This window comes from Anolis sagrei, chromosome 3 (assembly GCF_037176765.1).
Source record: "Anolis sagrei isolate rAnoSag1 chromosome 3, rAnoSag1.mat, whole genome shotgun sequence".
NCBI lineage: Eukaryota > Metazoa > Chordata > Lepidosauria > Squamata > Dactyloidae > Anolis > Anolis sagrei.
Window position 1 is genome coordinate 23611022 of NC_090023.1, and position 16493 is coordinate 23627514.

General features: G+C 36.8%; 1 protein-coding gene across 2 annotated transcripts in view; it reads left to right on the forward strand.

The window, feature by feature from the left end:
• Window positions 1–16493, forward strand: part of DYNC2H1 (dynein cytoplasmic 2 heavy chain 1) — a 166915-nt gene that overhangs the window by 38751 nt on the left and 111671 nt on the right. For both annotated transcript variants that reach the window (XM_067466535.1, XM_067466536.1), the window contains exons 32-46: window positions 1428–1578; window positions 2710–2912; window positions 3285–3467; window positions 4171–4353; window positions 5898–6121; window positions 7905–8020; window positions 9090–9289; window positions 9858–10122; window positions 11089–11296; window positions 12201–12330; window positions 12736–12891; window positions 13685–13944; window positions 14237–14483; window positions 15126–15277; window positions 15618–15762. In XM_067466535.1, coding sequence (XP_067322636.1) covers window positions 1428–1578; window positions 2710–2912; window positions 3285–3467; window positions 4171–4353; window positions 5898–6121; window positions 7905–8020; window positions 9090–9289; window positions 9858–10122; window positions 11089–11296; window positions 12201–12330; window positions 12736–12891; window positions 13685–13944; window positions 14237–14483; window positions 15126–15277; window positions 15618–15762 — 2823 coding nt within the window. The remainder of the gene's footprint in view (window positions 1–1427; window positions 1579–2709; window positions 2913–3284; window positions 3468–4170; window positions 4354–5897; window positions 6122–7904; window positions 8021–9089; window positions 9290–9857; window positions 10123–11088; window positions 11297–12200; window positions 12331–12735; window positions 12892–13684; window positions 13945–14236; window positions 14484–15125; window positions 15278–15617; window positions 15763–16493) is intronic.

The window sequence follows — 16493 nt, forward strand, 5'->3', positions numbered from 1 at the left end:
TGTGTCTTTGAACTCTCATAGATATGACCAAGCTTCTGCTGTTTTTGCTGTCAGCTGATGTTTTTGATGGACTACAGCTGGCCTCCTTGTTAACTTGTTGGCAAAGAAAGTCCGCAGTACAATGCTAGAACTATTGCCAACTTGTTTTACTTTTTATCTCCTAATAATATTACTTCCACACCCTTTTGTGTTATCTTAAGCAGACTTTGGTGCACCACATGTAAACATGATGTTGTCCTAGCTGCTCTTAGGGCCCTTGCAGGTATTCTGATTGGGCCGTATCTGCCACAGCACCTAACACAGAGTTCCTAATGAGTTCCCCCGTTGATTTCATAGAGATATTAAATAACATAAGATGGAGTCCTGTAGCAGTCCAGAGTTGGGGTGACATGTTTCAGACTATTCCTCTTTTATTTTAATAACTCTGAATCAAATCAAATAGATTTAACTGAAATCAATATGTAACTAAAAGGAATTGTACACAAATTATGCCCTAGTACAATACATCTTTGAAGGTCATACGTACATTGGACAAAAAATCAAATAAGAATATGAATATTGTATTGTTAAACAGTACATTAATTTTAGTGTTATTTGGAATGGCTTTATATAGCATTCGATCAGTTTGTGATGTATAAGCAGATAACTGTTCCCCTGTTTCAGGAATCCCAATAAACCTGAGTCCTGTATACCTTACTGGCTATGTAAATTCCCTCTACTCTGTTTGAGAAGCTGCTGCAGCTTTCAGCAGAAAATGAAGAATTCCAGGGTTCATCCACATTGTAGAATGAATACCACACTTGACACCACTTTAACTTCCATGGGTCAATCCTGGTGGTTTGTAGTTTGGCAGAGAAGGCTTGAGACCTTGTAAACATACAGTTCCTTGTAAAACTAGAACTCCCAGGATTCCATTGCATTAACCATAATGGTTAAAGTTGTGTTAAACTGCATTAATTCTACAGTGTAGATCAGGCGTCCTCAATCTGCGGCCCTCCAGCTGTTTGGAGCTCCAACTCCCAGAAGCCCTGGCCAGCTTGTTCAGAGGTCAAGAATTCTGGAGATAGTGGCTTGAACAGCTGGAGGGTCGCAGTTTGAGGATGTCTGGTGTAGATGCACCACCAATTAAGCTATACATGCTGAAATTGTGACTCCTTGTACTGTTATATGGCTTTGGATGATCCATGTATGGGATTGCCAGGAGGAACTGTCAACCACATATTTCCCCTAAATATTCTTGTATCACAGGTATGTGTCATTAGTAGCTGAATCGACTTTATAAGCTTTCATTTTCTCCTTAGCTTTGAATATTCAGATATTGACCTTTATTTAATTTAACTAAAATGGAAGATCTGTTAAAATAGCTCTCTCTGCATACATCCAAGTGAATAAACATGTTTCTATACTAATACTATTTTTTCCAATAGATTCTTTGTTTAGCTGAACAAATTCAGTTCACAGAAGATGTTGAATATGCAATCAAGGAATGCAATTTGCAACAGATAGAATTAGAACTAATGGCTAAATTGGAGCATTATACCAGCATAGACACCAATACAGAAGATTCAAGTAATGCAGGTATGGAAAAGATTAACAGGTCTATTTTTCAAACTGATTGGAAAAGAAACTGCATATATGAAACACACCTTGTTGTTATTCATTACATTAATAATTTTGTTACTTTAATTATATGGGTATAATGTAATATCGGATTACTGTGATTTGTCCAACCTCTATCCTTTTCGATAATATACTTGTCATTGCATATCATTTCCTGTACCTGGTAATTTAGAACAAAAGGTTTGCCATTGTATCTTAAGACTGCAAATTTCACTGAATGAGGGAGATGTGAAATTCCTATACAGTCTAGAGAATGGAGATTTTAATTGCTGATAATAAGAAAGGGAGTGGCAGGAATATTTAAGTTGGCAAAATGGGTATGGCAGGTTGTGGTCTATTGATATTTGAAAGGATTTGGAAGGACATCCAGTGGCATGTGGTAAGAAGTTGAAATAATTGTATTCTTTCCTCAGAGTCTGGAAGTTATTCAAGCCTAGAATGTAGGGAAGTTTTATTTGTTTTGTGTCAAAAGCATTGCATAAATAAGTATAAAACTGATAAAAGTAGAGGGAACACAAGCAGTTAAATAATTTTTGACTAAAAAGGGGAAACAGCAACCACATTGTCTGTAGCCTTAAACAGTTCTTCTTCTATACATGAGACAGGACATTGTGGATAAGCATACATACTCCACAGTTGCAACTGCTCCACAGTTGCACAAGGTGGAGGATTCTTCTAGGTAGTGCCTTTTTGCCAGGTTGTCTTTTGATCAGCCCACTCCTTAGTCTGTTCAGGAACTTCCAAGTTGTCCATTCTTGGTTTGCTCCTGGTGGCAGGCCCTCATGGGAGGCCATCCATTTGGGATTTCCTGGTTTAGCTGCCCAGAGGGATACTCTTGCTGTTGCTGGGGGAACATTACGAGGAAGTAGGGAAGTAGTGCTAGTGAAGTGATCCTTTGGCAGATAGATGTGAAATTGCACATTGGAAGTAGATGGCTAAAAGGATTTTAAAAACATGATTACAGTTTTAATGTTTTAATTTTTTTATTATCCTTTATCCTTAATCATAAATTATAAGGATATAATGGGAAAAAATAAAGATAGTCTATTTGTTAAAGATTACTATGATATAATTTTACTTTTTCCTCAGAGTCTGGAATTCTTGAGCTGAAGCTTAAAGCTCTTATTCTTGATGTTATTCATAACATTGATATCGTACAACAACTAAATGAGGCCCAGACCAACAGTGTAGATGACTGGGCTTGGAAGAAACAACTCAGATTTTATCTTAAAGATAAAAAATGTTACATTCAAATGGTGGATGCTGAACTGCAGTACACATATGAATATCAGGTACTGATTTTACATTTCGAAGACCCTTTTCCAATGGCCTAAATAGTTTCCTTCATGTGTAAATAACATGTGTGTGCGTGTAGAAACTCTGCTATTCCACCTGAATGTCTTGGGGGGAAAAAAACCTTTAAAAGAAATCTGCTTTGTTTTCATGCTTTACTTTTGCCTTCCTTAATTGTGTAACAACTTAACACTTTTGCAAGATAAATTTGTTCAAATATGGACATTGCACATTTCCATAATTTTAAGCACATTTTGTATTTATTAATTAGAGGTTGGTTATTTTATTGCCTGTGTTGCATGCCAATGTTTAGCTTGCCATATAATTTAAATCACATTTTATTTAATATTGTTCGTATTTTATGTATATAGGGTAATTCTCCAAAGCTTGTTTACACACCACTGACTGACAAATGTTACCTCACGCTTACACAAGCTATGAAGATGGGCCTTGGAGGAAATCCTTATGGTCCTGCTGGTACTGGGAAAACAGAATCTGTAAAGGCTCTTGGAGGTTTGCTTGGAAGACAAGTTTTGGTTTTTAATTGCGATGAAGTAAGTAATACATACTACTAACAATATTCATCCTTCGGGATGTAGCCTTTATGAAGCCCTAAATGGCCTGAGTTGCCTAACATAAATCTCACTGTTTGAGATGTTCTTCAAACATACCTTTTTATGGACTCTCACTTTTGGAGTTCAGAAGAAAAAAAAAGCTTTCTGAGGCTTGGATACCTAAACTCTGCAAATTCTCCCTGGAGACATTTGCCAGTGTTTTAGCACTGTGCAAATGCTGTCCTGTTCTCTCACTGTAATTTTTATTTTAAAAAGATATATGTGCTTTTAATTGCTTTTTCTTGCTTTTATCTAAATGCTTGATTTTGCTTTCATATTATGTTTTTCATTTTCTATGTTTTTGTGTCCTTATCACTTTTTCATATTTTACTAATTTATCAGTTTACTCAGATATTCTATTTGCTGATTGCTTTGCAAGACTCTTTGAAACCATGTTGTGAAAGGCACGATCTTAAATCAATAAAGTTCTTAAATTAATAAAGTTTAAAAAAATATGCAAATATATGGGGGGGTTATGTCAGGAGCAACTTGAGAAACCGAAACAAGTATATGGTGCCATTGTGGATATTATTTCATCCTGCCCCACAAGTGTGTCATGAGAATAAAAGTGGGTTGTGGACTCACCTGTTATCTTCATTGAAGTTTTCCTACCTGAACTAACAGCTTTCACTTACTTTATAAGGGCATTGATGTGAAATCAATGGGGAGAATCTTTGTTGGTTTGGTGAAATGTGGAGCCTGGGGCTGTTTTGATGAGTTTAATCGCCTGGAGGAAGCTGTGCTCTCTGCTGTATCTATGCAAATCCAGACGATTCAGCATGCTCTGAAGAAACACCGACCTGTGTGTGAATTGCTTGGAAAGGAGGTATAGTATCTCAAGTCCTCTTTTGCTGTGTTGTAAGACTGTAAAAGAGACAATATATTTCATTGGCAAATACCTTTGTCCAGCCTAGGAAAATGAAAAAAGTCTCACAATGAGACTACTTTGCTGAAAGGGTGGAGAGCTCAGATGTCTGCTTTTTGGGAGAGCCTTATGTAAGAGGAGTCCCCTGCACACATGGGTACATGGTTAGCAAGGCTATCAATTCACCTAATTTGTTCAATTTAATTGTGACAGTCTCACATTAACAGTTGGTCAAACTTTTACACTAAAGACTTGGTATGTTGTCTCCACAAATTCTATAAGTACCAGTCTTTTGTCCCAAACTATCACACATGTTGGATGACACACATCACATGCTGGAAGAGCAGAAGAAATGTATTTAAGTAGCATAGGAGAATCTACACAGAGATCGTTTTTATTTGTTTTCATCTTACAAAACAGATTAAAGGATGTGCTTTTTCATGTTATGATTTATATCATGCTTGGAGGCTCAGGGTGTTTGGCTATATTCTGCAAACAAGAATAATACTTGCAAAGGAGTATAACATTTCAGTATCCTTATAGCATATGTCCTGAGTTGTAAGATGGAAAGTGCTTGCCACCTTTATCAGATATTAGATTAAGTGCTATTCATCCATCCATTCATCCATCCACCCACTCATGCATGCACTCACTCACTCACTCACTCATTCACTCACTTGCATGTCCTTCCAGGAACACCTCTTTATGAGAGAGTGGATAGATGGGCGTGCAAGTGCATGAGTGAGTGTGTAGCTGGGTGGATGGATGTGAGGGCAAGGGGGTGAGCGGATGGGAGGGTGAGGGAGCAAGCAAGCAAGCAAGCAGGCAAGAGAGCGAGTAAGTGAAATGGTGGGCAGATGGGCAGGTGAGAAGATAGGTGAGCATGCAGATAGGTAAGCTAGGCCTTTTACATCTTCTCTCTCATTCATCCATCCACCCATCTATCTACCTATCCATCCACCCACTCAAGCATACACTCACTCACTTGTATGTCCTTACAGGAGCACCTCTTTATGAGCGAGTGGATGGATGAACATGTGAGTGCATGAGTGAGTAGGTGGGATGGATGTGTGGGCAAGGGGAGGTGTGTGTGGGCAAGGGGTGGGCAGATGGGCGAAAGCAAGCAAGAGTGTGAGTACATGAAGGGAGCAGATGGATAAGTGAGTGAATATGTGAGCGTACAGATTGGCAAGCTAGGCCTTTTACAGTGGTGAGGTGGTCTAAATAATGGGTGTGACTATTATGCGAGTAATCATAAAATACCAAAAACGGGACCCTGATAAGGGGATGCAACTATTATGCGATGGTGACTATTATGCAATGAAATATGGTATCTGGAATGTAGAGTATCTCTTGAGAAAATGTCTAGTTTATCTAATAGTTCTAAGGATGTATAATTGTTTCATAAGTATCTCAAATGCTTACAAGTACTTAGCTGGTGTTCTCATAAGTTGAATACAACTCTTGTTAAATCTTGTTAAAATGCATTGCTTTTTTAATGCCAGATTGATATGGATCATAACTCCGGAATTTTTATCACCATGAACCCTGCTGGAAAGGGCTATGGAGGCAGACAGAAATTGCCTGACAATCTCAAACAACTTTTTAGGCCTGTTGCTATGACCCGTCCTGATAATGAGCTCATTGCAGAAGTTATTTTGTATTCAGAAGGTTTTAAAGATGCTAAACCTCTGGGAAGAAAATTAGTAGACATTTTTAATTTAGCAAGGTAAGTGGTCATAAATACATCTTTTTCATTTGCATGTCTCTATTCCGTCTCATCTTTCTTTTAGGAAATAGACATTCTCTGGATAATGCCAAGAATTATATGAATTGTGTCCTATCTCTTTGCGGTGCTATGCTTAATACTAAAACGGTAAAAATCATGCCTGCATAACATTTTACTGTGGTTTTAACTAATGTATGGTATCATTAAGAACAAGAATGGTAACATCCTGATTCAAATGTTAGACTGGACACTATCTTCACTTCACTTCACTTTATTTCTTAATTAGTCGCTCTCCACCAAGGTGCTCCAAGCAACTTAAAATAGCATTTACACAATATAAAAACATTCAGCATAAAAACATACAACAGTGACTATTTGGCAAATTAGATCTGATCACTTTGCTTAAATGCACAACCAAACAGCCAAGTCTTGAGCGCCTTTACAAAAGGTCACAACTCCGACATTGCTCTAATGTATGGAGGCAATGAGTTCCACAGAATTGGAGCATAGATCAAAAAAGCTCTATGCCATGTAGCTTCCAGGTGTACCTCCCTAGGGCCTGGTATGTATAGGAGATTTTCTTGGGTGGATCGAGGTAACCACTGATGGGAAAAAAGGAATGAGGCGGTCTCTAAGATATTATGCGATGTCGGGTGTTCCAAGCAAGCTACTATCTGTAGGGTAGCTTGGAACACCCTATCTGTCGGATGTTCCAAGCAAGCTACTCTCCCTCAGTCTTATTTTCCTTCTTACCTATAAGGATCGAAATGGAAGCATGTCTATGAACTTCTGTTAGAATACTGGGAGTAAATGTATGAAGGAAAAGATTTTATATATTCTCAGTGGAATCCTAGAATGAAGAATCAAATCTTGTTGATCTGTTGCTATGGATCCCCATGCTCCACATTTCACCAGTTATTATTTGAAATTTCATGATATCCTGATTAATTTGACATTGTTATTTGATGATATTGTTTATCTAATTTAGATCTATTCAAGAGCCCCTTACATATTTAGTTGCTTTATTCCAAACGATATTTTCTGTAAGATCTATCCAGATTCTAAATCAATAGCAGAGAGGTGAACCAAGAAAAGAACAAAGGCCATGGGTGAAAATGCCAAAGTAAGATGGGTGACGGATGAGATTCCATCAGAAATGAAAATATTGCTCACTATCTTATATGACACAGTCTACAGATCTATTTGACACACTAGTATGGCTCTAAAGTTTAAATAGCCATGGTTTTGGAGAATGTGTAGGTAAAGGAACCACACATTTTCAAAATCTCTCTTCCTTCAGAGATGTTTAAAAAGTGTTTAGATGTGCTAATAATAAATAAAGGAGGTGGTTTTAGATGTAACAAGATTAAAATGAATCATATAGTAGGATGCCTATTTTGGTCTGTTCTGATGAAATTATATATGGAACAATAGAGTGGAATCACAAATGCTTATGAAACTATTGGAAAATGCTACCATTTGGTTTGAACTGCAGCAGCCAGGTGACAAGCTTCCACAAAAGCGTTTGAAAGAAAGCGTTTCTGGCTTGTGTAGTCACCATCCAGGACTCAAATGGGTTCCAGGATTTTCTTTGTAAGCTTCTGCACAGTAAAACTACTTTCTTCAATACGGCTTTGAAACTTCATTCAATAGTCAGTGTAGATGGGGCCTGAGTCAGTATGATAATAGGATTTATTGAATCATCATAAGTACTAGAACAAATTATTCTAATACCAAAAATGTAATAGAAGAAACATTTAAAATAACTATTTTAAAAATTCAGGGAGCTCATGACACCTCAACAGCATTATGATTGGGGCTTGCGTGCGCTGAAGACTGTTCTGAGAGGATGCGGTAATCTTCTTCGTCAGCTGAAAAAAAATGGAATAAAAGAGAAAGGTAATTATACAAACACACACACATACACACAAACATGCTTTTCGGTCACCATAGTTTGAACTAGTATGTAAAATCTACAATTATGATGATGACGACAACAATTTTGTGAGAATCATTTGAAAAGCAAATATAACATGAATGGTTCTCATAGTTAGTATCTTCTTAAGAAGAGTGGGCAGTTCATCTGACACTAAACTTTTGTGATTGTCATAAAGTAAAAATGCACCTTATGAATTAAAACTGCAATATTGCCACATAAACAATTCTTTTTTATACTGTGCATTTCTGAATAGTGTTCTTGTTGCACAGTAGATGCAATTACCTTCAAGTTATGTTCTAGCAAACAGTCAAGCTATTCAACAAAAGACTATTTCTGTACTTCATCATCTATTAAATGTACAAAGCATACTCATTCTCAGTTCCTAAGCTCTCAAAATTGATGCTGATTTTTCAGAATATCCTCTCATCAAAAATAGTTGCAGAACCCTTTCTTTTACATTTTTAGGGAATTTGCAAAAATAAAAGTCTCAGGTGGTTTTCCAGTCATGGCTGGTGGGCCAGACATGACTGGTGGATTGTATTTTGCTTGGTAAGCAGCAGATGTCTAAGGTTACCTTAGTTAACCTTTTCTGTTCCTTTGAGCATACTGTTAGTAAGATCACAGGATTCTCTTAATCAGGTTTCTGTGAGTTTTCTGGGTTCTATGGTCATGTTGTAGAAGCATTCTCTCCTATGCTTCTGGAACATGGCAATACAGCTTGGAAAGCACACAGAAACTCACTGATTCTGGCCATGAAAGCCTTCAATAACACATTCTCTTCATCGATTTATCACTTTGGCAGTGGTTATGAGCTTAAGTATTCATTTTGTGGCCATTGCAATTGCGGGTTCATCTTCTCCACTTAATCTGCTTCTTATCCATTATCATGTTTCCATTGCATTTGAAATTTAGGACAGTACAAACCATATTCCTGTTGCGTTTGTGCTTCTTTTGTGATCATGGATGTGCTTACCTTACTTCTTCAAGGCAGCATCAACTAAATTTTATCATTTCTGTTCTCCCATGCAGTTAATGAAAGTCATATTGTGGTCCAAGCTTTGCGACTTAATACCATGTCAAAACTGACATTTGCAGATTGTGCACGATTTGATGCATTGGTAAAAGATGTCTTCCCTGGTATTGATTTTAAGGATGTAGATTATGCTGAGCTAAACAGTGCTTTAGAAGAAGCTTTTGAAGAGGCTAATTTAGAAATCATATCTTCCCAGGTAAATATCAAATACAACTATATTCAAAATCCAGAATTCCATTGGCCTTAATCTTAATGATTACTTCCAGCTAGAATCAGTTGTTGAAATGTGAATCAGCAAATGCAGAAATCCTATTGTTTCAATGGGTCTACTCTAGTCAGGACTATGAATAAGAGTCTTGCTTCCATTATTGAGAGATGTTGTTATGCCCATTAATTTATGCAAGAGTAACATGGACTGAGACAAAAACTGAAATTTCATTCAGATTTATCTAATTTATGTAAAAGTAACATGAATTCAGACAAAAACTGAAATCTCATTCAGATTTATCCATTTTATTAAATCTCATTGCTTATTGTGGCATTTTTTTTGTTTTGCAAAATAGTAAAATTAGAGAGAAGAATAAAGGCCAAAGGAGAGATAAAGGGGGAATTATACTTGTCAGATAGAAATTATTCAAATCAATAAGATTTTTTTTGTTATTTATTTGCAACTAATTCTGAATATTGTATTTGCTGCTTATTCAGGTGAAGGAAGTAGTCTAAACATGTAACTATTTTTAATCTTTCTGGTTTTTTTTTCAAAGGTTAAGAAGGTTTTGGAATTGTATGAACAACTACGTCAGAGAATGGGAGTAGTTATTGTAGGCCCAAGTGGGGCAGGTAAATCAACTCTCTGGCGTATGTTAAGGGCTGCACTTGGAAAAATTGGGAAAGTAGTGAAACAATATACCATGAATCCGAAAGCTATGCCTCGCCGTCAGTTGCTGGGTCATATTGATATGGATACCAGAGAGTGGTCAGATGGTGTACTGACAAACAGTGCTCGGCAAGTAGTACGAGAACCTCCAGGTACGTATTCTTTCTCCATTCCTATATATGTTTTAGCAGAAGCAAGTCCCATTGTGTTTGTAATAGTAATAATAGTAATTCTACTACTACTACTACTACTACTAATAATAATAATAATAAAATCTTTATTTATACCCTGCACTATCTCCCTGAAGGGACTCAGGGCGGCTAACAAAGGACTCAAGGTGCCACACATAAGATAGAATTACATATCATCAAAACAATATACAATTTGACTGAATACAAACAGTGAACAATGTCAATTGATAAAATACTTTTTTTAAAAAAAATCTAAAACACAATCATACCTGTGGGTCGTTGGGTTTCTTCAAACACAAACTAAACTAACAATGATTGATGTCATCAAATGACCATAGTACATTACTCCAGGTCAAAGGCCCATGTAAATAGCCATGTTTTTAGACTCGAATGGAAGGTTCAGAGATTTGGAGCTAATCTAATCTTTCTAGGTAGGGCATTCCAGAGCTGAGGAGCCATCACTGTGAAGGCCCTCTCTCTCATCCTGACCAACTGTGTCTGTGATGGTGGTGGGACCGAGAGAAGGGCTTCCCAGCAGATCTCAAGGGCCACACTGGTTCATAGAAGGAGATGCAGTCTAAAAGCACTAATATAGTAAGTGATACAAATGATTGTTGTTATAATGAGAAGTGCTGGATTCCCTGAATGGCTGAAGGTGTAATCCACAGCTAGTGTGTTAATTCCTTTGTACCAGCAGATCAAGACAAGAATCCACATTTCTTTTTCAATTTGTGACTTCTCTCTTTTCCAGACAACTTTTATTTTCATTTTTCTTTGTTTTTCACATTATACTTGTACACTGTGCTAATAAATGGATGCTTTTGTCCCTGTTTCCATCTAAGATTGAGCAAACTAAATCTAATCTGAATTTCTACTGAAAAGCAGCTAGTATATGAAAAATAATGTTTTACTATTTATTGTGAACAGATGTTACTTCGTGGATAATCTGTGATGGTGATATTGATCCTGAGTGGATCGAATCTTTGAATTCTGTCCTTGATGACAACCGTTTGCTTACTATGCCCAGTGGTGAAAGAATTCAGTTTGGCCCAAATGTCAATTTTATCTTTGAAACACATGACTTGAGTTGTGCTTCTCCTGCCACAATATCTCGAATGGGAATGATTTTTCTAAGGTAATTTTACATTTTATAGGTTTTTGTGCTTTCCAGTATTGTTGAGGCACAGTGCCCACATATTTCTAGTCCCTATTTCCAATTAGAGACTAGAAACGAATAACTAATTTTGCAGAAGAACTAAGGGGTGGTTACAATCAAGCCAAGCCAAGAAAGCATCAAGATAGTACCACATTTGACTGTTCCTGCATCATGGGTTTATAGTCTCAAATTGACACAAACAATCAAACTTTCCTTCTTTCCTGTCTCACTTTTTCTCTCTCAACTTCATCCTTCAAATCAGTGTCTTTCAGTTCCTAAACAACTTGTTCCTCTTTGTTCCAAAGCAAAACAATCTTTTTCAAAACAATTTTCCATGCAATTTTCCCTCCTCCCATTATTGTCAGGTTAATTTGATCTTTCCCTTTACCTCTCATCCAGATTTTTTGTCCAGGTGCTTGGCAACACTATCTCTTTCCCAAATTCCTTGACTCTTCGCTCTTTTTTGCTCCCTCGTCCTCTTTCTTTGACCCATTCTTAGAGCTCTCTTTCTTGTAAAATTCACTTTGCATACCCTTGCTCTAACAATATTGTACATGCTAAGACAGGTTAAAATTTAAATCTAGTTCAAACCTAAATATTATTACTACTACTACTACGGGCCACTTAATTTTACTGACTATTTTTGACTCCAGCCTGCTTTCATTGATTTCACTTGTTTCAATTAGAAAACAATATTTCCAAGGTTAGTTATATTTTCAGCCACTTTGCACACTCAGACCTGTTTTGAGACAATAATGATCACTATTATAAGGAGAATTGTTGAAGATACTATCATGTAAACCTACATAGTGCTGTGTTTAACGTGTGGCCCTATTGAAATAGGATATTGAAAACATATTCTTGTTTTGTTTTCTCATTCTAGTGATGAAGATACCGATCTGAATTCCCTGATAAAATCTTGGCTTAGAAATCAAAATGAAGAATGCAGACAGAATCTTGAAAACTGGATTGGAGATTATTTCGAAAAAGCTTTGAACTGGGTCCTCAAACAGGTCAGTAACACAGAATTAAAGTTTTTGTTGTGTATAATCTGACAATGTTAGGTTTTATTCTAGTCATATATTCCATTTGACAGCTCTATTTAGAGTCATAGGAAGCTCTTGTTATGAATCCATGAATCTCCCAAAGGCCTCCGACACTGGGAAAGATCTCTGTTTATATGGAATATTTCATCATCATGATTATCAATATTGGGCAGATTCTCTTTTCACTTCTATCTCCTATATTGATAGATGAAATTGTGAAGATCTTTGGAGATATGGTATGGCTTCTTTTGATTGTTCACTCTCAGTACTGAGATTGCTCCAGCTCTTCATTTGCCAAGATTTTAAAAGAAGACTTTGTCATGTTGTTGGAAACTATTTTACAGCTTGCTAACTGTGTTCTCTATTTTACAGAATGACTATGTGATAGAAACAAGTTTGGTTGGAACAGTGATGAACGGACTGTCTCATCTCCACGGATGCACAGAACGTGGGCAGTTCATAATTAGTCTGATAAGAGGGCTTGGTGGAAATCTCAACATGAAATCACGGCAGGAATTTACAAAAGAGGTATTGTTTATACAATGAATTGTCCAAATTCTTAATTATTTCAGGAGAATTTTCTGAAAAAATGAAATTCCTGAAAAATGTTTTATGCATTAAAAAAAGATAATTTAAAAACTTTCCTAAATGTTCAATCCATATACCACCTGCAGCAAAGTTTTTTGTGTGACTAATTAGCATGGAAAAATACTATTAGTACGGGAAAATTGTAAATGGCTTTTATATGGTGTATGAAGTGTTATTTGTTTATTTACTATAGTTATACTCCACTGTTCTCACCCTGAAGGAGACTCAGAGTAGCTTAGAGATTATAGCATTTTAAGTGGCTTAAAGATCATAGCATCTTAATTTGTATTTTGTAAATGTAGTTTGTTTTTAAACCCTTATTCAATTAAAATATCATTTTAGTTTTATGAATGCAAAAAGGAATTCATTTGTGAAAGGTTTCAGCATGCCTAACTAGAAAAAGTACATGCTATATTCCAGCAAAAACATTTTTTTTTTACAAAATTCAGATAGAAGGATGAGAAATTACAGAAAGGTTGGGTAGGAGAAACTGTCACCTATGGTGTGTTTTATCAAATTACTGTCAATATCACTGTTAGAATTCATTTTTTCTTTTGCAAAAAAATTGTTGGATCCAACTAAACAGGAGACAGTAGTGGTACAAGTTAATACTCCCTGCTGTCTTTAGTTGCATTGATTTCCGTAGAACTAGACTTTGGTTAGATTTCAACAAGTGGAGTTGTGCACGGTTTGCGTGTCCTAAACATGTTTTTAATTTATTTTTTTAAATAAGGTTTTTACTTGGGCACGAGAGTCTCCACCAAATCCAAATAAACCACTGGACACCTATTTTGATCCAGATACTCAGCGTCTGATGTCATACTTGCTCAAGAAGCCTGAAAACCTGACTGCTGATGATTTCAGCAATATTCAGACTCTTCCAGTCATCCAAACACCTGATATGCAAAGAGGCTTAGATTACTTTAAACCATGGCTAGGCTTTGATAGTAAACAGCCATTTCTTCTTGTTGGGCCTGAAGGATGTGGAAAAGGGTAAGAATTTTCATTTTCATGTCACGTGATATTTCTGCGGTAGATTATGTGGTTGACAGTCTTAGCTGAAACTCAAGTTTTCTTCGTAAGTTTGCTTCTGGGTTAATTTGCCCCCTCTTCTGTATTTTTATTTATGCTAATACATTGTTCACCTCCTTAACTCCCGTTATTAGCAGAATGGTGGGATACAAAACAACAACAACAACATTGTCTCAATGGATGTAACAGATTGTATCTGTTTATCTTCAACTTGCTATATACAATTTTAAGTGCTCACTGTTTCTTTGTTTAGAATGCTTCTTCGATATGCCTTTTCTCAGCTTCGGTCTACTCAGATTGCCACAGTTCACTGCAGTGCGCAGACAACATCCCGGCATCTTCTGCAAAAATTAAGCCAAACCTGCTTAGTGATCAGCACCAATGTGGGGCGAGTGTACAGGCCGAAGGATTGTGAAAGGCTGGTTTTATACTTAAAGGATATCAATTTACCCAAGCCTGATAAATGGGGAACTAGCACACTTGTGGCTTTCCTGCAACAGGTAAATAGAATTCAGTTTTGATGATAACCGAATATGATTTAAAGTTTCTTGTTTCGGTCCTCTATGATGCTCACAAGTGGGCTCAGTGTATCTTGGAAGCTTGTAGACCAGATGCATTTTGGTATTATCCCTTCCTATTCCCCACTTGTTTAATGTTCACACTTCCTACATAAAGCCTTGGTTCCTTTTTGTCTTCTGAAGTAGCATCATCAGTAGGTACTTTTTTTTGGGAGCTTTGAACAATCCTTTTTGGCTTTGACTCCAGTTGGTTTGACTTCAGCTTGAATTCTCCCTTTTGGTTGAAGCTTTGGATTGGCTATTTCAGATATTTTAGGCTTAGATTCGGATGTTGACAGTTGTTGACTCAGTGCAACACGAGTCTCAGTAGTAGCAGGAGGAGGTGGAGGTAAGACCACCAAATACATGGGAAAGACACAAGTCTCAGGAGTAGCAGGAGGAGGTGGGAGTAGGGCCACCAAATACGTGGGAAACCTTCATGGATGCATCGTGTGTAAAAGGAATAATAAAATTACATGTACAAATACTGTAAATAAATAAATAAAATACATACATACATTTTAGAAATTATGCCTTTGGCAGGATTCCATATTTTTGGTTGTTCTTTTATCTCACCCCCACTAGGTGCTTACATATCAGGGATTTTATGATGAAAATCTTGAATGGGTTGGATTAGAAAACATCCAGATTGTGGCTTCTATGTCTGCTGGAGGAACTTTGGGAAAGCATAAACTCACCTCCAGGTTTACCTCTATTGTTCGTCTTTGTGCAATTGAGTAAGTATCTTCTTGGTCATTCTTATTCTTACACTTTAATTTTGCATTGAGCTTCAAGGCAGTTTATAAAGTAGAAACAGATACAGCAGAAAGTACGCATTTGTTGTGCAATGAGTGTTTGGTTCCAGAATCCATACTAATAATCTGGCAAACTTTGTTATTCTTAAAGCAAGTATTAGACCATTCTTTGAAATAAAAATTTACTCAGATAAGCCAAACGCTGTTTTAGCTTTGATCTGTTTAGCTCAGATAGTACTTCTTGTATGTATAAGTAAATGTAGCAAACGAAGTTTAAATGATTGTGAAAGAATAACTGATATTAAATATATCTGTTTTCTAGTTACCCAGAGAGAGATCAACTACAAACAATTTATAGTGCGTATTTAGAACCTGTTCTGCACAAGAACTTAAAGGATCATCCTGCTTGGGGTTCCTTAGCAAAAATTCATCAGTTGGCAGGATCTATGGTGCAAGTATATGAACAGGTATAAATGATTTTGATCTAAAACATTGCTATTCAAAGTGTAGTCCATGGACCACTGTTGCCTCCAAGCCAGTGACTGCACATTCTTGTTTGGTTTTAAGGAAAGATCTTGCCCTTCTGTCATTGATCCTGCTCCTGAAGCTTTCTATTCTGCATAGATTAAGGTGGTGATCAGTCAATTATAGATCATCACTCAGAAGTGTGAACAATTTAAATTCAAGCATTTTCTGTAGAGGGAAAGTTAATGCACGTTGGTCCTTTCTGGAAATCAGTGGTTCTTAAGGGTAATGATGATGCAAGGTTATGAGATTCTGCTTGCAAAGTCATCAAAGGGCAGATAACATTCATCATTGATTGTAGGAAACAAGAAGTAGTATGAGATAGTTTGCAGTGAGATTCAGCATCTTGTGCAAATTGGTCTTATAGGCGGTGTGTTACTCTATATAGTTGTGGTGCTCTAGACACAGGGCTGTTCCACACAGCTCATTAATGCAAGTGCAATCACGTTTTAAAAACTCAGTTAAACCCGCATTGAAGTCCACCTCCCTCCCTAGAAAGTGTGTGCTTTTCTAGGGGAGGGTGTCCATATGCCCTGCTGGGCTTTCCAGCAGGGCACCATGACATGAAAGAAAACCCCTATAAAAAGCCTTTTAAAAAGGAAAATAACTCACTCGGCTGCCATTTCTCCTTCTCTGGAGTTCTCCTGGGTTGTACCAATGACATGCCAATTAA